Source organism: Poecile atricapillus, chromosome 9 (assembly GCF_030490865.1).
Source record: "Poecile atricapillus isolate bPoeAtr1 chromosome 9, bPoeAtr1.hap1, whole genome shotgun sequence".
Classification (NCBI taxonomy): domain Eukaryota; kingdom Metazoa; phylum Chordata; class Aves; order Passeriformes; family Paridae; genus Poecile; species Poecile atricapillus.
The window spans coordinates 17,017,358-17,041,459 of record NC_081257.1 but is presented as its reverse complement, the minus strand read 5'-3'; the positions used below and the strand labels follow the sequence as shown (position 1 = coordinate 17,041,459).

The 24,102-nt window shown below is 46.3% G+C and overlaps 1 protein-coding gene across 11 annotated transcripts in view; it reads left to right on the top strand.

The window, feature by feature from the left end:
- The window catches only part of CADPS (calcium dependent secretion activator), a 206,643-nt gene that overhangs the window by 175,795 nt on the left and 6,746 nt on the right, over window positions 1-24,102 (top strand). For all 11 annotated transcript variants that reach the window (XM_058845249.1, XM_058845248.1, XM_058845250.1 and 8 more), the window contains 4 exons: window positions 433-507; window positions 1,577-1,660; window positions 6,732-6,764; window positions 9,369-9,476. In XM_058845249.1, the coding sequence (XP_058701232.1) occupies window positions 433-507; window positions 1,577-1,660; window positions 6,732-6,764; window positions 9,369-9,476 (300 nt within the window). The remainder of the gene's footprint in view (window positions 1-432; window positions 508-1,576; window positions 1,661-6,731; window positions 6,765-9,368; window positions 9,477-24,102) is intronic.

The following is a 24,102-nucleotide window of genomic DNA, read 5'->3' as shown; positions in this document are numbered from 1 at the left end:
AGGGCTGCCTGCTCCCCTCCAGCAGCAGGTGTGTCCCACTGTCCGCTGCAATCCATGTGCCAGGACAGGATAATGCCCACAGAAGTGGAGCAAAGGGATGTCAGAATCTCTAGGGGCACTGGGTGCTGGTTCTCACAGGGATGGTAGAGCCTCCCCTCCAACACATGGCTCCCAGAACTGCGGGCACACGGAACAGGGCAGGGTTTGCCCATGCTTCAAGACTGATGCAGGATTCTCCTGAATTCAAGGTCTCTCCTACAAGAGTAAGTAGTCACTGGTCACTGCAGTGGGACCCAGGGTAATAAGCTGCATAATTATTTGGTTTAATACTATGTATTGTGGCTTACCAAGGGAAGAGACTGACAAGTGTAGAGCTGTTGGCTGTGATCGATGCTAATATTTTCCTCCCCCTCTCCTTTTATTTTTCTTTAGCACCAGTACCATTCAAAAATAGATGAACTAATTGAGGAAACCGTCAAAGAAATGATAACACTCCTAGTGGCAAAGGTAACCCTCGGCTTCAGGTGAAGTGATTCACTGTTAACATTGCATTTTTAATATGTGCGTTTCCATTAAAATGTGACACATTAGGATGTTGAATTAGCTTCTTGTTTCTCACAGGCAAGATCATACATCTCCCAGTCCTTTCATGGTGACTCTTTGTTGATAAGGAACTGCGTGAGATGTAATACTCTGCTAGCAGGATTACCATACTGGGCCAGAGGTGGCTTTAAGGAATGGGTGTTACGTTCATGGGGTAGCACCCCATGGTCAGCATCACCTCACAGCACTGGGGTAGCTGTAGTCAGGGGGTGGCACTGCTAAATGCTGCTGCAGAGCCATTGGGGTGGCATGCAGAGGTGGTCACCACTCCTACGCATGAGGTTGTGTGGACAAAATAGCTCATCTTGTGCAAAATCACCATATGCTCTTCTAAGAAATTAATTTAGAGATGACAGTAGTGGGAAATACATTCCAAAATGTCAGGTTTAATTGTTTGGAAATTGTTTTTCATCAGAGTCAGCTTCTGTAGCTCAGCTGCCAGCATTCCCCTTGGGTGGTTGTGTAGGTCTGGTGTGCCGTGCTAACACGGAGGGGAATTGGTATGTAAGGAGAAAGATGGTGGGGTGTGTTTTCTTCTACTTTCAAACTTTCTGAGAACAAGTCATCCCTATTATACAGTGGAGACCTTTAAACATAATCCGCCAACATATGCCAGTTCAATTCTTCTGCAAGAGTACCCAGCTAGCTGCGTGCTTGCCACTGCATACTGGGAGCAGGAGCCCCAGCCTTCCCCATCCAGAGAGGCTCTGCTGGATTCCCCACACACTGCACCACCTCCTGTCCCCTGCACCACTCAGGACAATGAGGGGTGATTCCCAGTCAGCGAGAGTTGCACCGCAGCACCTAAAAGGAAGAACTTCCTTCTCCCCACTCCCCACCCACTGTGCTCAGGGGTAGGTGGTCCATTCCTTTGGCAATGCTGAGAGGTCCACTGGCTCCTTTGAAGGTGATGCAGATTTTTACATGCTTGTCCACCTATTAAAAATAACTGCAGTATTTTTTGTCTTTGTAGTTTGTCACCATTTTGGAAGGAGTCTTGGCCAAACTGTCTAGATATGATGAAGGAACTTTGTTTTCTTCATTCCTGTCATTTACTGTAAGTACAGACTATAGTTTTCGGGTTTTTTGGGGGTTTTTTTCTGAGTTGTAACTTCCTGCTCTCAGGACTAGATCAGCTACCTAATAATTCTTCCTTTCTGTGATGCTTGATCACTCCACATGAATAGACAAACTATCTGTATGCAGATATACAGTACATAAACATCCAGGATGCACAGAGAAAAGCCATCTCCATCCATGATTCACACTAGGTGACGTTTATTCTGTAGAGGATACATATGAAGATGAAAAAAACCCATTGCACTGTACATGCAATTAGCTTCATTGTTGCTTCGTGTGACGGGTGTGTTCCTCTCAGTCTTCTGGCCATAACAGTGACCATCTTAAATAGTAAACAGCAAAATAAGGGAGATGTAGGGAGTGACAATGTGTTTCTAAAAGAGAACAAGGCAGAGGAAATTCCATGAAGTCACAATACACCAGATGCCTCTTAATGCCGTATTTCTCCCTAACACTGAGGAACCAATCCACAGCTCACCACATATTTCCTAGCAAGGTGTAGGACCAGACCAATATCTGTGCAAAACTGGCCTCAGTATCCAGCAATGGTTTAACAATCAGAGCTGTATTCCAGAAAAGTGTTGTGACAGCTTCTTAGGATGAACACATGGCAGCTGATTTCCAAAGGTCTTCTGAAAATGCATGTGCCAGAAAGTTTACAAGAGTGTCTCTGTGCAAGCAGGACTTCACTTGCTCGGCTCACAGACAGTTGTGTACAGGAATGCCTGTGGCTGGGCTGCTTGGAAAGTTGTGTTCACATTTCACACCCCGGCCTTGTTGCCTTCATGTGCAGCCTCTCCTGCACTGACTTGTTCACAGAGACTGGGCAAGAGGCAGAAGGCACTGCTCTGCAAACTGGGAAGGCTTTCCAAAATCTCATTTTGGAGTTGTCTTAGTTACTTGCAAATGTCTGCTGTTTGCTACTCTTGGGCCCTTTTGCTGAGTTTGAGGCAGTTTGTAGGATCCATCTGGAAATGGAGATGGATTTAGGAAGGCTTAACAGCAGAGGCAAGAAACTGCTCTTGGCAGCTTTGTGCACACAGTCTGGCAGCTTATCTGAACCACCATGGGGTTCAAACTAAGCATTCTGCCTTTTCAGGTGTGCTGGAGGCACTTTGTTCTTCAGAGAAGAGAGGAAGGGAGGGTGTTCCATTCACTGCCCCGCAGTGCAGCTCTTCTCCCAGGATAAACCCTGTGTGGTTACAGCCCCAGGGCTGTGCTCACCTGTGCTTGAGGGGATGCAGGGGATGGCTTGGGTTGGATACCTGGATACCTTCCTTCATTCCAGTGCTGTGGAGGGTTAGGAAATGCTTGTGTGCCAGCAGCAGAGGATGTGGAGGCGGCAGCTTTCCAGGCATCGGAAGTACCAGCATCAGCCGGTGTAGACAGTGTAATGTGCAGCCCTTCCTTCTCCGTGAATCCAAGCTGTTCCTCGGTTGATGCTGCGCTGCTCCCACCACATCCTACTGTTTACACTGCCGAGTGCTGCTCCCTTTGATTGCTGAGCAAAGCCCTGGCTGCACCTGGGCTCTGGGCACCTGTCAGGACCAGCACGTGGGTGCATGGGGTTCAGGCATCCTCTCTGCTGCTCCTCAGACACTTGCTGACAGTTCACTGCCCCAGCAGCAGCAAAACAGTCTGTCCCACTCCAACAGCTTCACCGCCTTCGACCATGGTCCCAAAGCCTGGATTTCATGAGTTTTCAGTCAGGAAGGGATGTATATCCAAATAGCTGCTGTGCGTGGTGTGTGCATGTCTCCAGGAAAGTGTTGGTCCCTCGCCCACAGCAAGTGGGCTGGGCACACGACAGAGGAGCAGGATTGCTCCTTCCTGACAAAGGGACGTCTCTCGCTTTGGCCCCCATATTTGCTGGGAGCCACTGGGAGAGGAGGCTGAGGAGCAGCCCTGACCCCTTTGGCACTGGGCTTAGCAAGTCTCTTCTCCCTGCAGTAGTAATGTGACTTGCTGTGTTTAGTCTTTGCAGTGATAAATACAGAATCTCTCTCTTGTTACAGCATGCTTGCAGCACCTCCCACGTTTTCCCTGTCTGAACAAATACAACAAAGTGTGATGGTCCAAGCCACTGAGCTCCAGAAAGCATTAGTCTCCCACTCCCTTCCACCAACTTCTTTCATCGCGTGTTTTCCAGGCGCTCTGCAAGTGACATGTACTCGGGGGTCTTGTGACAGACAGTTTTATCACCTAGTAGGATATCCTCATTTCCAATTCCTGCCTCGAAATTCAAGATAAAATTAATGCATCTGTTGTCCTAATAAATTCTCACTAGCCACTTCTCCTTGCAGAGCACTTTGAGAGGAAAACACCCTTCTAAATTTGGCCAGACTTTTTTTTTTTTTTTTTTTTCTGTTTGTTGCTACATTTGAGTGCATCTTGGCGGCAGCAGCCCAGGCCCTGGCTGGGTGTCTGCATGTGGAAATCCACTGACTCTCAGGAATGGCAGCTGCTAAAATTTCCTGTAATCTGGATGGCCTCTGTAGGCAGAGCATTACACCTGTGGTAATTATAACCAAAGATTCCATGTTACCCGAGGGAGACAGAAGTAAAAGATCTTATTTTTGTTCTGCGCAAAATTTGTATGGTAAACTGAGATGTTTCATGGCAAAGTCACATACTTTGTGAAAAACGGCAGCCTAGCAAAAATCACACAACATCCGGCAGTTTGGAAATTTCACTAAATGTAGCCAAATCTGACTTTAAAGAAAAACAAGTAATTATTCTGATTAAAGGAGAGTGGGCAGGAGAAGCAGCTCAGTTTTTTTGTGGGTGGAGGGAGGAGATCGCAGGAAGCTGAGTTATTCTTGTCGCCTCTTGGCTTTGAAGAAGGTAGTTTGAAAGTGGCGCTAAGCTGGACTCAAGAGTGCTAAATCCGCACTCAGCTGGCAGGTTTGCCTCTGCCTGGCTTCATGTTCCATGTGATTTTTGGAGGTACAGGTGTAACCCTGAGCAAGGACCCCAGCTTGAGTTCTGCAGGCCGTTGAGCCACATTGTTTTTCCAGGCTTTCCTCCTGGTTGTTGGGCTTTTCTGCTCAGAAAAACTGCTGGTTTGGTGCTTGCATGGGCACCCTGCCTGTGTGGGTGTGCCATGACTGCCTGCTCTCCTGGAGCTGCATCCGCTGGATGGGTTCCAGCTGCCTTCACGCACGGAGGCTGAGGCTCCTGTGCTCCCATTCCGCAGGAGCAAGGGACAGCGCTTCAGCACCTCCCAAGAAAGTTGTGAGGATAAATGCAGAGAACAGGGCAAGGTGTCCAGACAGCTGGCTGGAAACACGAATACCTGGAGACAAGTGTTTGCTCTGGTGCCAGTTTTGCTGCCTCCTTCATAAACTCATGTGCTGGGACATGCCCCGTCCCCCTGCAGCCTCTCCGGCAGCCAGCCCCGGGGTCTCACGGCAGCAGCAGGCGCTCGGTGCCCTCCTCCTGCCCTTCCCTCTGTTCTTGCCCCCCGGCTCGGCAGCCCGGGCGCTGCCAATACTCGCCGCGTTCACCTCGGCAATTACCACCAGTCTGGTCTTTTGTATCGCCTCATTGTGCTTAATTATGCACCCCCCACACACACCATATGAGTGCTTCCACCCACTCTCACATTCTGTCTCACACATACATTCATTCTCTCATTCGGGACACATAATTTATTCATCCCAAGATGCAACTGTGTGCGTGTTATATTTAGGCTGTTTTAATGGTAGCTTTAGAAATATTTAAAAGCAGGTGAGCTTTTACACCCAAACAAAGATGGCCGGCAACGCTTACCCTAATTAAAAGCAGAAGCGTTGTGGAAAATCCCAGCCATACTCTTTCTAGACACTGTGCCTTATGCTACAGTGGGAAAAAGGTCTCTGTGGCCAGCTGGGCACTGCTCAGTTGGAAGAGTTGGCCCTGACGTCAGGGGCCACCCCGCCTCCTGCGCCAGGCAATGTGCACCCTGCTGCATGGAAAACCACAGACAAAGTCAGTTTGGGGTCTTGCAGATCACACCAGCTTGTGATAACACCACGGGGTGCAGTGTCCATCTCTGATACCCTCCCTCCAATAGCATCTTCTAAAAATGAGGGAGCTGTTCAGTCTGGGAAGCAGAAAAGCTTCAGGGCACTTCTGCGTGGCATGGCATGAGCACACTGCCCCAACATGGTCTGCAAGCTCTTGCCAGCATCAGGGCCAGCAAAAAGGGAGAAAATAGTTTTTGTTTTGAGTTCACTGATATGAGGGAGGAACAAGTGCAGAAGAGGCTGCATGTGAAGGCAACAGGGCTGGGTTGTGAAACGAGAGCACAACTTTCCAACCAGCCCAGCCACAGGCACTCATGTGCCACACTTCTCAGAAAACCCTCAGCCCAGCAGAGCATCACAGAATGGTTTGGGTTGGAAGGGACCTTAAAAATCATCTCGTTCCAACCCTCCTGCCACAGGCAAGGACACCTTCCACTATCCAGGTTACTCAGGCAGCCTGGTCTTGACAATATCCCAGGCTGCAGCCTGCACAGCTGGGGGAAGCACTGTGGCAGGACATGGGACGTGGGCAGGATGATGGAAAGGAGCAAAATTAGGGTCCTTTGGGTGCTTTCTTGTGTCTGGCTTGGTGCAGGCCCCTGCCAGCCTCACCATGCCATCATGCCCCTGCTCCCAGGGGAGCTGCCATTGCTCCTGGGTTACAGCTCCCAGCAGGAGAGACATGCAGTGCCTTGGGAGACACGTGGCATCAGGTGGAGAGCGAGGCCTCCAAAGAAAATAACGATGTCTTCTTACGAACCCCGTCTTCCCCCGCTCGCTGAAGTAGAAGCACAACTCCCACACTATCATCTGCTGCTATTAGAGCTTTAGCAGCAGTAAAGTTACCTCTCCAAAAAAAAACAACAACAAAAATACCACCCTTTTAGACAGGAAAGTGAGTTTCATCACCCTTTTCAACCTACTCAGCATTATGTTGTCCCAGGTCTTGGCTGGAGATTGTCTTACAGAGTTTAAAGAAAAAAAGAAAAGACCTGAAAAGGTATTGATGGTGTTAAAACTCTCTTCTTGTTCCTTTTACAGGTGAAGGCTGCTTCCAAATACGTGGATGTACCCGTAAGCACAATTTAAACAACTTCTGTCATAGTAACTTGCATCGTGCTTTGGTTTATGGCATGTGTAGCAACCCACATTATGCATTATCAGCCAAAATTGAGCCATGGGCCTTCATACTTCTAACATTTGAACTGGAAAGGATATCTCCATTATGTTAATAATGAGCAGTTACCCTCTTATGGAGACCTATGAGGCTGTTTAGGCAACAATTTGCAGATGGTGTCAAAAAGGTACCATATTTATGCAATTGGCTTGAATCACATTTGAAAAAAAAAAAATGGGAGCAGTGCATTCTGTTAATTCTTCATTTGGACTTGTACAAATACAGTATAATTTCCAAACAAAAAGTCCAGACATGTTAGAACTGAGCCAACACACATCTAACACATTAGCTAATCTATTTTATTTTTGTTCTTCTAATTGTTGGTTTATTTTACTCTTTTGGAAAATGACTTTTTTATTACTTTGGGGAAATGGTGATGAGCTACCAACATGTGTTTGGGAAATTGTTAATGAAAATAATTTTTTCCATTTTTCTGTAATTGGTGTAGGAAAACTGTACATCGTCTCCTCTAATTAGACCTTGATTCATAAGGAAAAGAGCCCTTAATGTTCTTAGACAGAGCACTTAACTTGCCAGAAATTTACATTTAAATTAAGTTGAAGTGTAATATATGAATGTTGGCTGGAATAAGGGGTTACTGTAACATTTACAGGCAGAAAGATCCTGAGCAACTGCAAATGCAGAAAAATAGATCTTTATATACCACACCAGTTCCTGCACCTGGTTAGACTGGGTGGTGGAAATCAAGTATAACTCAGCTGAGTTGGATGATGTGTGTGTAAAATGTGTGTATATTTAATGCAGATGTATTTTTCTGCATGTTCTTATATGACAATGTGATAAATTTATCAGACATCTTGGACCACGTCATCTGCATTTGGTGTTTTCAGGCCTTTAGCCCAACCTAAATGTTGCCTACAAAATTATCACATCTTTAGCCTAGCATGGAAAAGACAAACTCTTGAACAGTAAGAGGTGTTGCTTGATTTAAAGTACCACAGTGCAGATCTTGGCATCCTGTTATCTTGGAGTAATAAAAGCAAGATTTTGAGAGCCTTGGGAAGAAAAACTCAGAATTTATTTCTTGCCCTGAAAATGTGGAGATCCTTCAGATGAAATTCCTAGTTGCTTCAGTGCATCTTAAATATTTAGTCATCAGGAATTTGAATACAGAACAGTTCTAGGGTGAAACATGATCTTCTCTGAGGCTTCTATGTTCCTGGAAAGTAAAGCATCTCCAGGGAAGTGGTCTTAGTAAAATGCTATGTAACCCTTTCAAGCTTTTCCAAAAGCTTTGTACCTTGGACACCCTTGGGAGGTCTGCAGCAGAGTCTGCTCCTCTCCTCAAAGCCAGACAGATGCTCCAGTTCTTTGTGTAAATCAGAGCAGAAATCATTCACCTGGGTTCATTTTCAGCTGTTTCCCCACCTGCCCCTGGAAACAAAACCAGATTACACTTGCTTCCTTGACAGCCTCAATATTTTTAATGAACTCAACCAGCAGCCCCACACAGCTGCCAGAGCTGGGCAGGAGCCACCCCATGGTCCATGAGCCGCTGCCTTTCCAGGGGAAGGAGGAAAAAAAACCTGTTTGATTACAGGACAGAGGGGAAATCCTGGTGTTGAACAGAAACCCACCAGTTAAATTTAATTCTGCAAATGTTAGTTAAATCTAATTCTGTAATTCTGTTGCAATTGTCTTGGTACAAACCAATCCGTCTAATCCTGCCTTGGAATGGGCACGATCAGCAGACTGAAAATTGCTTGAAAGTGTAACACTTGACTGCTGCCACATTTGTGTTGTCCTCATTGTTTTTCAAATTAATACCTTGTCATTGTTGCAGTAAGTGTTAAGAAATGTCACTGCCTTCCCAAGGGCCAAGCACTGGCCCTTTGCTTGATAATTGTTTGCTTTGTATTAAAAAACTCCCTTCCTACTGCTTTCCAAACTGTCCTCATTTTCACCCTGGAAATTACACGGATGTGTTAACTAACTTCAATTTACAGCGGCTGACAATCGTATCTTGCAGAGAAATGATACTCTGTGATCTGAGGTAAATCACAGTAATGGAAACTAATGACACTAGTTATTAACAAACTTACAATGTGCCACACAAATTTAAGGTTTTCTGGCAGCTCTTGTAATGATTCATGTTACCATATTTTAATGGGTTTCCTTTGAGGTAAGTTTGAATCCAATATATCAAGCAATGTGAACTCAAACAAGATTTTTTTTTTTTTTAGTATTTTCCCATCCAGCTGCTTCAGTTGCCATTTGCTTTAAAGCTGTTTTGCTTTTTGCTGTTATCCCCAAAATCTTGGATGCTTGTAGGTTTCTCTTTAAAAACCAGTTAAATTCTGCAGAGAGCTGTAGAAATGTGACATCAGGTAAGTTTCCATCAGGTAAGGAAAGGGCAAACTGCAGGAGGACAGCAGGAGATGGAAGAGAAAGAAAAGCAGTGATGAGGCTGCACAGAGAAGCTGCCCCCTGTGTCACTATTCATGTTTTTCTCTGTCTCTCTTCTTCTCTCCTCCATGCAGAAGCCAGGAATGGATGTTGCTGATGCCTATGTGACATTTGTCCGCCACTCTCAGGATGTCCTGCGTGATAAGGTCAATGAGGAGATGTATATAGAAAGGTTATTTGATGTAAGTAAATGCCCTCTCCTCCTTGGACACCAAGCAGGAGAGACCCAAAATGTGACAAAATAAGACAGGAGGATAAGTCACATTTTGAGAAAATTTATTAGTTACAGCTTTAAAAAATAAATAAATCTTTCCTTTCTTTCTGACTAAGGCTCGTATCTGCTCTCTGCCTGCTTTAAATCTTTACTCTAGTCTACTGTCTTAGTCTGTGTGTGGATTTTAAAGAAAAAGTATCTTCTAAGAGAGCTCTTTAGTATGTTTAAGCTTGTGTAAATTTCTCTGTATCAGAACATCTCAGTCATTGTTCTCACTGTTCCAATATGAGCCAGGTTTTTGGCAGATGTTTGCTAAGGGCCGGCTCTTCTGCACATTTTGCATTGTTTCATTGACAAGCACTCCAAATCTGACAGCAAATTTAACATACTCAACTTTAATTTTGAAAGCTAATCAAAACAGCTGATTATGAACAGGATTTTGTATAAAGAAGGACCATGTTGTGGTGTCTGCCAGCAAAGTTAAATTTGAGACATGGTCTCCTTGATGAAGATGGCTGGTAGGAACTGACCCAGATGTTCACCGCTAATTTTCAGTTGGACAAGATCAGTTTGTTGGACTGTGAGAGAACAGTGACCTGTGATGCCTGGTTTTTTAGGTTTGGATGCATGTTAAAAGTATCTCTGTTTCTGTTGCTCTTGTTCTGTTACAGCCTTTCTGTCCTTCTAGCTGTTCTATAGTAAAGGTTTTCTGTTGATGACCAGCCTGCAGCATTAGTGTTTCAGTCTCTCTAGGATATTTGTCCGTATCTCAATTTATGTTTGAAGTAGCTTCTTTCCCTACTTTCCTTCCTTCCTTCCATCTCTCAGCAGTGCCATGTCTCTATCTCCTGGCTCTGGAACTCTAACAGCCTTCTGTGCTTTCTTTACTCACTCTTTTGCTTCCTCAGTGTGCAAGGAAAGCTGCTTTTGCCCAACCAACCTCTTTCCTTCACTCGATACTTCTCTTTCTGCACATTACCTGTCCCTCAGAAACCTCTTCTTCCTTTACAATTCCCACTCTTTCTTTTCCCCCATAATTTACCAGATTAAAATGGAACTTATCTCTCATGTCAAATGTTTTATCACATTATATCAAGTGGCATGAATTAAGAGTCAAATAATCTTACTGTGTACATCTACTAGCATGACCCATATCCACTGAGAATGCCTCATTCATGCACAGAGCACAGCAGTGCCTCCTCCGGGCTCGGCTCGTGCTCGCTCCCGGGAGAGTTTGCAGCGTGAGCACCAGACGCAAATCACCCATCAAGCAGGCATGGGGAGAAAAAACAAAACATAAAACAAAAGACTGTCGCTTCCATCTGCAGCGGGCCTGCGAGTGCATTGCTCGTTTGTGTTGAAATTTATTCCACGAGCAGTTAAATTTCCAGAGCTCATCTGGACTGTTCTTTTCAATGCCCACACTGCCTTTTCCCTCATCCTTTCCCTATGATTCACAGTTGGTGTGTTTGTACCGATTTGGGCCATTATTTTCAATTTTCAAAAGGCTGTAATTAACACAAATATTGATTTCAGTTTGATCCACTCATACTTGGTTTTACCAAGCCGTATTTTAAACAAATCAACAGTTGACATGAACAAAAAAATGAGAGCAGCTACCTTGCTGGAAAGCAAAAAATGCAAAACCCTTCTTTCCCTCCCTGCCTTCGTCAAGTCTCCCTGATCCATGTGGAATTAAATAATCGAGGATGGGGTTTTTACATTGCTCTGCCTGTTTTGACCTACACTGGCTGCAGGTGGGAATTGCAGCATGTGGGAGCTGTTCCCATTTCTGTTCCCATCCCAGTGGGACAGAGTTGGGATCAATGCTGCTGGCATGTTTGCATGTGTCTCATGTATGTGTGTGCCCATGAGCAGGGTGAGCTGTGGGGCAGTGGCTTTGCAAGGAGGGAATGGACTGTGCCAAACCCTTGTCACCCAGAACTTGGAATTATGTTTTGAGCTGTCATGTGTTGTCTCTGTCAGGTTGCAGCAGAAGGAGCTGGCTCCTGTGGTCAGCAGCAGCACAGGGTTTACATGGGGTCACCAGACCCCATTGAAGTTGGTGCTGTGTTCACTCATGTTTGGGTGAAGCAAGTGCTTAACTCCATTGTTGAGCTCAGAGAGAGCCCTGCAGCCTTTTGCCCCTCTCACCTAACCCAGCAAAGCAGCATGGTCGTGGGGTCTTTTAAGCTCCTTTGGTCTTACTTTCCTAGGATGTTTTAGTTACTAACTACCTTTTTAAGAAGGAGAAGAGAAATAATCAAAAATGGTATTTATTATGCTGAGTTAGAGTTGGACCTGATTTTGTTCCCTCTTCCCCCAGCATGGCAGGGGAGAAATGCTCTTAGCTGCAGTTTCTCCAGGCAATGAGATTATTAACACTTTCACAGCCAGGTCCTCAGCTGGTTTAGTGCAGCGGTGCTGGCTTGCCCTGGTCAAATCTCGGTTCGGTTTAGGCTGTTGTATGACAATAGGGCAGCAGTGGCAGCAAACAGCTTAAACCTGCCTGCAGGCAGATCCTGGGCACCCAATGGGTCACAGTAAAGACACTCACGGTGTGGGGCTACATCCCTTTTCTGCACAGTCCTGAGCAGTGCAGGAGCAGAGGTGCACAGTACAAGGTTGTCAATCGCACGTTCTGTGGGGTTTGAGCTCCTGGGATATCCCTAATCCCTGCACTTCTCTGCAATCCTGCCCTGTGTTTCCATTTATTCTCCATTTTTTTCCTCCCAGGAACAGAGGCTGCAGAGTGTGTTAGGACATGTCTCCAGAGAAGCTGGGTTAATATGTCTTTTCTTGGCATTTGCCATGATTTCTTAGCTCAGAAGCCATCTCTCTTCCCCTGCATCGCCTGACTTGCTCGTGCCTGCAGAATAGGGCTCAGCTCTTTGGGAGATACTGGTGTTTGCGGCAGATTATTGTTATATTTCTGTGTGGTCTCTATGTTAATCCTCTTAATTCTGCAAATTAGTCAGGATGGGTTTTCCCCCCTCCCTGAAATAGAGTCATCTTAATTTTAAAAATCTGTATTCTTGGGATCATTGAATGAACAGATTGATCGTGGAGTTCTGCTGGTAATCAAAACCTAACTAGCTTTTTGGCAGTGCTGTTTACTGCAGAGTAACATGACTTATTTACTTGGCCTGGCTCACTAATTTGATAACATTTAACGCTAAAACACTGTAATAAGGCCCATTGGTAAAGAGCAGTGGTAACAGAGGAGTTTCAGAACAGCGTTGTAGCATCCGCTCCCTGCGCTCCTGTGCCTGCCTGGGTGCTTTGGGATTTAAACCCCATGGTACTTTGCACACAATGCAGAAGGATGACAAACTCCATGTGATGCCTGATAGGAAGTAAAATATTATCGCTTTTTGCCCAGAGAGGGGAGCAGAGTTGACATGCAGAATGGATCTTTTTATAGGAACAATGAGGCAGAAGCAGGTGGGTGTATCTTAAGCATGGGAAAATATCTTCAGAGTGATCTTGAGTCTTCAGACCAATCCTGCAAAATTCAGGTCCTCTTTGTCTTAGGTCACTCAGAATTTCAAAGGATCAGAGTTTATACATCCATCATTTTATCTGAAGGCAGTGGGAGTTTTACTTGTGAGGGTTGTGCCCTTTGGCAGAATTTATTTCTAGATCCATGTATGTGTGCATGTCTTTACAAACACCCTTAGATACTCACAGTATAGGTTTCAACCCGTCACGACATATGTGATCCAGAAAGTCTATGATTGACTAGTAGATAGTGTGAATGCCAACCTTTCTTCCACATAAATTGGTAAACACTAATATAAAACATAGGGTGACTATTTCCTCCCCAGCCACAGTGAGTATCACATACACAAAAGGCTACTGAACATCGGGTGAGCTCCCCAAGATCCTGCGAATTCCAGCATCCTGATGCAGTCCCTGAATAGCGCAGATGGCATTTTTCTCTCTGATGATTAATTCAATATCTTACCGAAAAAAACAAAAACATGCTTTTGATATGAGGGATCAAAACACCAAGAGAAGCTCCTAAGATTGCGAGGACCTAAAAAAAAAAAATTAATTTATTTTTTTCCTCCTTGTACTTCTTGAAGACACCAGCCTGAGTAGAAGATAAGGATTAAAACAGATGTGCTTAGTGGTAGTTCATCTGCTTAAATCTAGCAGTCTCTGAGATCAGTGATTAAAAAGCCATCTCTAACTTTGATGAAATCCACTGCAATGGTAATTCTGTGTCTCTGATCGCTGTCTTATGGGCCTCATGTCTGCCTAAACCGGACATAGAAAACATTTCACTGGAGATGATACACGGATTATATGGGTCAATTATACACTTAATCTGCCTTCTGGAGATTAAGTGTGCATGGATTGACCCTGCGTATTTGGCTTGTCCTTGGCAGTTATCAGATCAGGAAGGTTGCCTATACCAAAAAGTCTGGTAAGAACTTAATCACGCAGTGATACCGCCCGCCGAGGTGGCAGCAGCCACCGTGCTTTTTGCAGAAGGCAGTTTTACCACTTCACTGTCACTGTGAGCGTTCAGCTCCCTCGGTCTATGTCACAGCCGGGATAGCAGACGGAGAATTCACTTCAGAAACAAGAAACGAGCCTGTTCTTCTCTGCAAGGCAGAAACGGCTCTTAGTCTTGATGGCTGGGTGGGATTAGCGGGGTCTGGCAGGTGTAGCGGGGAGGGCAGTGGGGAGACCAGGGTTTGCTCTGCTCTCAGCTGTCCTCAGTGCAGAGGAACAGTCACTCCAGCACCTCCTATCAGCTAGAGGAGCCAGCATCTCCTTCCCACCACCTTCAGAGAGGCAAAAGCCCCTGGCTGAGGCTCCAGCATCAAGTTCTGTCCCTCAGGCTCAGCTGAGTTGGCCTTTTAGGAAGCCCCAGTGATATCCCCAGGCAGATATTGCATCTGGTGGATTTTAATGGATTTTGGGTTTCTTCCCTCAACCAGGAGCCCAGCAGGAGTGCTGGGGACATGGTGCAGGACTGCAGTCATATTTCCAAAGCAGGCTGCCCTTGCTGGTATCTGACTTCTAAATATCAGAGGTAATAAGGATACAGGACACTGTGTGAGACTCAGGACTTCAGCAAAATCCTCACATGCATTTCCAGGAGCCTGAGTAAGCATTTGCCAGTGGAGGATCCACAGGCAGCTCAGCATATGTTTCAGTACCTACACATTAGAGCCTGATAGCACACCTGAGTATATTGAAAAAATACAAAACAGCTAGATCAGTTAATTCAGCAAGTCCTCTATAGACACTGAGGCATTTGCTTATTCTTAAAATCTAAGCTTCTGCCCTCAGCAGGGTTACTCACTTAAATTTTGGCAGCTCCTTCAAGGCATGCTTGCAGGATCATGGCATTTCTTGCTAGACCGTAAGCCTTGCACGGCACAATCAAATGCCAAAACGGAGCCCTTCCCATCCTCCCCTCTCCTTTCCCTGTTCAGTCTCAAAAGCCTGCTTGTGAGTCAGTGGAGCTGCACTGTGAGTTAGAATTATTCACAGGAGGCCGGGTTGCGGGATCAGGGGAAGAACGGATATCAGGCTGCGCGCAGGGCTCCCATCTCGTATCTGCTTGTAGCCACACTCACCGCTTTCTCTTAGACAGACAACAACCTGTTTCCCTCCCACGCAGCTAGACTGCTCATTAGGGCACTAACTCTCTCCCACTCCCATCCTGATATGGCCTCCACGGAGCTATTTCTTCTGCGTTGTTTTTTGCTTTTTTTTTTTTTTCCCTTCTCTCCCCTTCCAGAGTGAGTTGTGAAATGCAGACAATTAGGCACATTGATCTCAAGGGAACACAGCTTACTTTTCCTTCCCTGTGCATCTTTGGAGGAGCTGGGGCCATGCAGCTTTTGCTGCCCTTTGCTGGCTTGGCAAGGCTCAGACCTGGACCTGGAACTGATCTCACTGCAGGACTTTTGCTGGGAAAAAACATAAAATTGTGGTGGTAGTTGTCAGTGTATCTTCTTGGGGATGAATTCTCTTTGTGCAGAGGGGGCATAGAGTACACTGTGTCCTCTTGGAGTCACACGGGAGTGGAGAGAGGAGCTTAGCACTGACACCACTCCTCGGAGCCAACCCTTGTCCTCTGATATTCCCCTCTGTTAGCTTCACACGGCCCAGGCATGCACTGGGCACATGGCCTCCCGGCTCCCCCGCAGCAAGGCTTCTTTCCTGAAGTGCTCATTTAAGTAGGTTCCATTTAATTTATTTTAGGGAGAGTCTTAATAAAATAAATCCTAGATCTGTCACTGGATTTTACATGCTTGAAAGGGGTTTTTTCCCCTCCTAAATGTCTTTATCAGAACAGCTTTTCGTGTTCCAGTAGACATTTGGTTGAAGACAGTTAATTTGATTTCTTTTCCAGAGGAGATTTTCCATTAATCATTCTAAGAAGGCAGACTGATTGCTCCGTTACGTTAAGGTCAGCATAGGCTTGCTAACATCATCTGCACCGTGCTTTTGAGCGTCAGAGATTTGTGTTTTGGGGCTGGCACTGAGCAGAAGATCATTTATTTCCTGGTAGATGTGAGTAGCCAGGGTTTTGGGGAAGCAGGAGCATGGAATCCTCCATCCAGAGAGAGCCTTTTTCCGAGCAGCCTCTGACCAGGAGCTCTCTGTGGACATGTTACACGGTACACTCGGCCTTCCAGCTAGGTTTAAGAGGCTGTAGCTAATTGGAGCTGAGTCCTGTGGGTCAGCAGGGAGGAGAGCCTGGAGGTGGCTGGTGAGCCGCGGCTCATGGGGGTCCCAGCTGCGTCCAGGGGTGCGAGGAGCGTGGGAAGGGCCGGGACGCCCCGGTGCCCGCAGGTGTGCGGGGCTGACCCCAGCCCGTGGGTCGAGCCGGCGGCTTTGCTCCCTCCCTCCAGGCTCTGCAAAGAGCCTTTGCCCAAAGGAGCTCTCGGTGCACACAGGGGAGACAATGCGCGGACAATGACGGATTGTCTGATTTCCAGCAGCGCCTTCAATCCATCTTTTCCTTTTCTCCCCCTGCATCCCAGCCCCACACAATCGCTGCTCAGCCCGCGCCAGCCAGCGGTGCGTGCCAGATTAGCCGTCCCAGGTCATTTTGTTTCTCTTGATCTGCGGCTCTTTCCTTTCCTGGTGCTCCCTTAAGCCTCGCCCTGGATGTATGATATCAGCATTCAAAAATGCCTGCTGGGACTCGGGCAGGGAGCGCGCTGTGTCCGGTGTTTAACCCCAGGAAGGACACCAGGAGAGCTGCTGCAGTCAGGGCTGAGATGTCCAGGCAGCCTCTAGATACTTTTTTTGGAATATGCAGGCTATAAAGGAAGCAGATAAAGTTTATCAAGTCCCACTTCATGACAGCTTCCAATTTAAACTGATAAACAAGTATAATGAAAGTATTCTCTAGCATGCATTGCTGTGCATCTTACTGAACAAGTGTGCAGCCAGTTTTATCATCACTGCCTCACACTAACAGGGCTTTGGAATCAGGACAGAAAAATAGCAGTTGTGCAGATATTGTGTTTTACTAGGCTGCTTTATATAGAAACTCAGATTTTAACATGTCAACTTCATTTCTTTTTTGAAAAATGGAAATAAGCAGAGAATATTTTATAGGTTAAAAATGTATTTGAGAACAAGCATCCATACAGAAGTGGTTTTCTGTTTGTGCGCCGTTATAGGTTTTTATGCAGAAGCTCTTTCATTTAGGAAAAGGGAGGTCTGCAAATTCCTGCAAAGCAGCAGGTTTTTGGGTATTTAATTTGGCAGTTCCCAGTGAATGCTGTGCACTTTGCAGAGCTGTATCTGCAGAGAAGGAGAGAGAGCTCAGCACCCAGAGCCCACCTGGTGGTGTGCCCAGGCCCCCAGTCTGTGTGCAGGGATATGGGATGCTCCATGCCAGCACAGCCTGGGTAGGCAGGGTCTTCCAGTTCAGGGGTTCATGTAGCCAGGACAGCCTTTACCTGTTACCTAACGGGAGCATTTCCTGGAGGTGTGTAATTCAGTGTATAAACAGGATTAGGACTGTCTCAGAGGGGAAATGAGGCACCTGCTGAGGCAGTCAGCCTGCAAACCCAACAGGTTTAAGTATGGGATGTGCCTGGTTTGAGGACATTGTGGATGGGAGAGGAATTTGGGGCTTCCTTCCCAGATCACCATGAGCACCAACTCCTGTACCCCCTGCCATGGACAAGTTGTTTGCACAGGGGTCTTCCCTGCAGTTCTCTCTGCCTGCTGCCCTCCATCCGTGGAGGTGCATGGCCTGGCAGGTCTGCCCTCCTCAGAGTGCAGCAGCACTCTGGAAAGATTCTGAGATGCGTGGGCTGGCGTTGGTGTTTGCTCACAGCAAACCCCAGCAGATTGGGACCAGGATATCCCTGGCTGTAGGAAGAGAGGAGCTAGCACTGCAGTTGCTTTTTCCATGAGATTCCCCCCAGGGCAGAAAGGGAGTCATTGGCACATTCACCCATCACTTCTGCCGGGGATGGGTGTATGGCTTTTTGCTAGGCAGAGACTTTGGTGTCTGGCTAGCAGAGCAGACCACCCTGACATACAGATCAGGGCCACCTGAATGAGTACAAGGCATCATATCCTCAGCATCAGAATTGTTCCTCCCCCGTGAAGGAGCAATAGTGTTGCAGATCCCTTTCTGGCTGTGTCCCTGCTGTGGGAAGCCTTTGCCTGTGTGCTGAGAGTGCACACATCGCCTGCAAAGCCACTGAGGGTTGGCCACTGAGAGCAGGGGCTATTAGGGATGAGCTTCTTGGGCATATGTGTTTGTTGTGGACCTTGGCCCCACCAACACAAAAGGTGTTGACCCTCCCTGTATTCTCTGAAAAGGAATAAAATTTTGGGTTAAGAGCAGGGAGAAACCTGCAGCAGGGAGCACGCAGGTGGGGCTGTGGCCCTTTGGCAAGCAGGGAATTTATCCCACCAGCACAAGCAGTGCCCCCGGGAGCCCCGGCCTCCCTCCCATTAACACCTGTGGCACCGACCTGCGGAGCCCCGGCGGGTCCAACCTGCGGGCAATTCCGGGTGAGGCGGCAGCCTGAGCACACCCTGGAGCCGAGATCCCCGAGCAGTGGGTGCTCTCAGGTGCCATATGTACTGCAAAGAGCGTGCCGCACTTCCACGCGCTGGGGTCTGCGCTCCGCGTTCCTGCTGAATGCTCTTCCCTGTTGGAAGGCAGAGCTCTTACGCGATTCGAAGTTGTTTTGTGGTTTATTTTTGGGAAAAGGGGGGGGAGAAAAAAATAATGTAATTCGGTGATGCCATTTGCATCCTAGACAGATGATGAGTTGCTCTGGCTAGCAGCTTAACCCTATTAGGCAACGTTAGGGACTGTGACTTTATTAAATAATAATACAAATTATTTTCATATCAAGACCCTTTGACTTTGTAACTTCCTCGTATTGGTACGTTGTCAACAAGAATGAAATTTCGTAGTTAAGGAATATAAAATAGAGTAAAAGGCATCCAGAATTCACAGCTCTGGGGTGGATGTTGAAGAACACGCTGTGTGTACTTGCAGTGATAGCATTATAGTGGTACATAAAATACCAGGAAAAGAAGTACTTTTACTTCAGTAATAGCTCAGTGTGAGTGTGACCTGGGAGACTCCAGACTAATTCACAAGGCTCTGGTAGATCAAGGTCAAAATTTTATTTAAAAAAAAAAAAAAAAAAAAAAAAAAAAAAAAGACCCTGAGGCTTTCAGGGATTTTTATCAAATTGCTAGTACTTTGCCAGATCTCTAGAATTTAACGTGTAATTTTATAGGGAGGTTTCGTTCTGAAAATGAGGGTCATGTTGGCTGCTGTGAGGAGCACTCGCCCAGAACCCTGCTGAGCACGGCTTACAGAGGCTTCGCTCACAGGGACGAGGTGCAGACATGGGGTCCCCAGTTTGGCAAGGGGGTCACAAATCCCAAACACTGACGGTTCATGCACACGATTCCTGAACACACCAAGGCAAAGACCCTGCAGAGGAGTTAAATTAGCACAGTGCAAACTGCCACCAAAACTTAGATTTGGTTTCTGAAAGATAATTTCCAAAGGGTCTGAATTTGGGGGTGAATCACCTTTGTACCAGCAACCCGAGGGCTGCCTGAAGCCCTGCCAGTGCTCTGCCGTGTGCTCTCTGGAGCTGCACCGACAGACTTACTTTTGATGTTGGCTTTTCTTACCTAACTTAAAGAATTATGTGCCATAGAAAAGCTGCCTAATGACCGGACAGCGTTATTGTCTGGCATGCAGCAGCATAGCAGGACGATAACTATTTATTTACTCTTTATGGATAATGTTCTGTTATTTTCTAGTCTTTGGCAATAGCAAGAGAGCATCTGATATATACAATATTGGTGTGTATCCAATTGTTTGTGAACATCCCAAGTTTTGAAACATGGTTGTGAGAGAGGAATATAAGCTTAAGCTTGAAAGGCTAAAAAGCAGAAAGCCCCACACGTAAACGCTATTATACACTTAATGAGGCAGGGTTTAAAAAAAAAAAAAAATCAGCCACACAAGTTGGTTTTATCAAAGAAAATGTATAAATAACAACCAGTGATTCAAAGTGCCTCACAAAAGGAAAAGCAGGGACGGGAAGCTAGCACTTCACTTGTGGCATTCAGATAATAGTATTTACTACACTAATCTTTTGGGCTTAGCAATTGACAATCAATATATTATTATCAACAAGCGTTAATGCAAACAAAAAGCTTCTATTTCTTTTTTTAACTGTGTTCCCCTAAGTCCCTTAAATTTAATTAAAACCAGACAGCTCTCCTTCTAGTACAAATTAGAGTTAAAATCATATTAAATATTTGTTCCACGGGAAAACAAAAGTGTCAGCTTGTGCTACCAGGTTTAGCTGTTTCTTTTTTTCTCCTTTTTTTTTTTTTTTTACACACAGAGGGGAAAAAAAAAAATACCAGCTACTCAAAGTTAAAATAAAGTCTCTCTCCCTCCCTCCCCGTCTCCCAAGACTACTGTCTATAACATGTTGTTCCTTATAGAAAGTGGGATATGGTGGCATTTGCTTGATTAACTTGCTCGACAAAAGTGACAGCTGCTGTGGGTGCATGTAGCTAAGCTGCACAGCGCAGTTCCGCCTTTGTACATCTGTCAGCAAAAAAGGAGGAATAAAGAGTGAAAAGAGACAAATTGGTCCCAAAAGGCAATCCATTCAACTCAGGAGGTTTGCTCTATTCAAGCACTCGCTGGGAATCTCAAGTGCTAGGTAGCTTATTCAATTTCATTCATTCTTTAGAATGAGCCCTCAAGTGTTTAATTTCTTATTCTGTTGAATAAAAGGGGAGCTTTTTTTTTTTTATTGGAAGCATTAATTGTAAGACTAGCTGATCAATGCCTGCAATATTAACTCATTGCTTATTTTATGGTTAGCTGTGTGCTCCAAGAGCCACAGCCGCTAAACTTATTTCTGTAACGTGGGCAATGTCACACCAATTTCTGTTCTTCTGGAAAACCTGGGCACTCACAGCAATGTCATTCTCAGTGCCCTGAGCCCTGTGCCCTGCCCAGCTTGGGGGAATGATCCAAATCCTTGGCAGGTGTAAATCCAAAGAGTCGCTGGGTCATTATTGGTGCCACCCATGGCTGCGGCCAGGACACGACCGAGCCAGATGCTCTTTGCCTGGGGGTTCAGCCCTGAGCCCACTGCAGGTTTGGCCCTCTGTGCTGGAGGAGGTTTTATAGCTCCAAATGCTGAGCTGCCTTTGGGTGATTCTGTGGTCCCCAGTGAAGGGCAGGGCAGGGGAGTCCATCGGCTGGGCTCTGTGGAGTAATACCCAGAGCAGCAGCAAAGAAAGTGACAAATGGATGGGATGGGGTTTGCTGCATGCGCAGTCTCTGCTTGCCATTCCTTCTTCATTGTGTGGCAGAAGGTCCATCTCAGTCTCCTCACTGACACTGGGGACCAGAATGATGTTTGTGCTTGAGTGCCTGTGGCTCTTCACCCACCTCGGCTCTGCCACCTCCTCCTCCAGGACCACCTATCTTAACTCAAGCATTTCAGACACATTCGTGTCACCTGTCTCTGCTCTCTGCCCACTCTCCCAGCCTGGGGCACAGCTGCATATCTTCTGCAGCAACACAAAACTCAGGTTTCCAGAACAGCCTGAAAAACAGCTGGGCTCAGCTCTGCCAGCCTGGCCAAGACTTTGCTAGCAGTGCTTGGGAGCAGGCTGAGTCACACTCCATGCTACCAGTGTCCATCCACATCCATCCACATCCGGCATCCCAGCAGAGCTGGCCTTTGGAAAAGGGATTGCATAAACTGCTGTGTATGTTCATGCTGGGAACATCTCTTTATTTTGGATAGACAAGAGTAGATTGCATTTACTGTGAGGCCCTGTGCTTTGGGCTTGCCATCTTTACCTTGGAGCAGCAATGACTGCTGGGAACCAACAGTGAAAGAAACATTGAGGGAAGGTGGAGAGGAGCACTTTGGTTGCCACAGAAGACTGAATGGACAAGAATGATCCTTCCATGACTGCCACAGGGCAATCTGGGCTTTGGGTTGCAGGGCTGAAGCCATTTCTGGTGTACAATCCTGGCTGTGCTAGTGAGCACACTGAGAGTGAAGGAAGGACCGTGGTGCCTGGGGCTGGCAGGCTGCTCCTGAAGAGTTCCCACTCTCCATGCAAGTCCTCCTCCAACACTGGCAGCTGTGTGCACAGGGCTGGTCCCCAGACAGCATGTCCCTGTGCTGCTGTGGCTGCATCCCTGCCTTCCCTGTGGAGATGACACCTGCTCAGGGGAGGTGGCTGCCGTGAATACATGTGACAGCGCCGAATACCCAATTTGATCTCAGGGCCACCCAGGACTGGGATGGACACGGCTCTGTCAGCTGTCACCTACTGTCAGCAGTTGTAAATCATCACAGCCCCACTGTGCCTTCCACCAGCTGAGCTTCTGGCCCATTGGATAGGGATGCAAATGCCAGAAACAAAGAGTTGGTAATTTTATCTATTTTATTTTTTTTTTCCTGGCTGATCAAATTGCTTTGAGCTGTTGCCTGAGAGCAGGTTCAGTTTTCCTTTGGGAAGACTCACAGTCAGCCTCTTCCTCTCTCCATTCCCACCTCTGTGGTCCCCTCACCTCGTGCTGGCTGGCTCAGGGATGCTGTGGTGGCGTCTGCCCAGCATCCAGTTCCTCGTCTTTGAAACACCTTGAATTCAAGGGTTCATTTCAAAGCTGCCTTTCAGCAGCTTCAAAACAAGCCCATGTCCTGGACAAAGAGAGGGAGCCAGCCAGCATTCGGAGCCTCTTTGTGCAGTGTGTGTCACAGTTTTAAATAGATTTGCCCTGCTTGGATTGGTTCTGGTTGGAAAGAGAGTACTGAAATGAGAGGTCATAGGGGAGAGTTACTATGGTAATTGAGTAGTATCACCAGTAGTTTTGCTCTTATGAGCATTAAAGCACATAATAATAGACAAACAACAGTGGTTAAAGCAAGCAGGTAGGATTACTATGTTCTTTTGTCAGAAGTATATAATGTCTTGTAGTCAGTTTTAAAGACTTCTCAACCCCAAATCCACCCAGCAGTCACCTGCTGAGTAATTTTGTATGCCTAATCTCTAGCCCTTAACTACAAGCTTTCTGCTAATTTGAGGCAAATGGGTATTTTTGACACTAAATAGGGCAGTAAAGAATCCCTGACCTAGAAAAACTCTGTTCCAAGGCACTGAGAGCAGAAAAATATTCTTTCAGCATCCTTGTGAGACCTTTGGAATGACATAAAATAGCTTTGACTAAACTGTGCTGCAGCCTTCGATTAATGGTTTGCAGAAACTTGCTGAACATCCCTACTACAACTTCCCCCATAAAACTTGTCACTTCAGATTGCCATCAGCCACCACAACAATAATCATTTCATGCCTATTGCTAATTGCAAGCACAGCTGAGGCTCAGCAGGGTGCTCTTGCACAGTCCCAGGCCTTTATACCAGCCTCAATCTGTTGTATGGCACTTGTTCACACACAAAAAAACTACCAGTAAAGGCAGAAAGAGGCAGAGTCACAGGTTCCTTGTAATCCCTCTGCTACCCTGCTGACAACCCAGCCCTATAAGCATTCCTGGTTTTGTCCCACTCTTTACAAAAGCTGAAGTGACCTTAAGCTACTAGTATGTAAGCTTTTGAATGAAGAATACAGCTCCTTCAGGTGCCTTAAGAAGCAGTGTTGCATCTGGCTTACGAGATTCTGTTTGCAGCACTCCTGGGGTGAGCTGTGGCTTCCTGTAACATGTAAAATATGAGTGTGAACTGAAGGTTCATGGCAAGGAACAGGAGGTCATGCTTCCATTCAGCTCACACCAAAGAGAACGGGGGTTTGCAGATGTTCCTGGGTGTGTGTAATGACACCACCTCCCAGAAAGCACAGGAACCCAGCACAGGGCTGGGTTTTGATAAAATGTGCCACATTCAGTGTGCTACTTGCAGATTTATTCATACCAATTTCTACAATTTATGTATTCAGAGATAAACTTGCTATTTCAGGAACTTATTGATCATGTTTTTGCATTCAAAAAAAAAAAAAAAATTAAGGCAGAGGGCTGGGGGAAAAGGAAGCTTATTGCTCAAGCTGGCTGGGGTGTT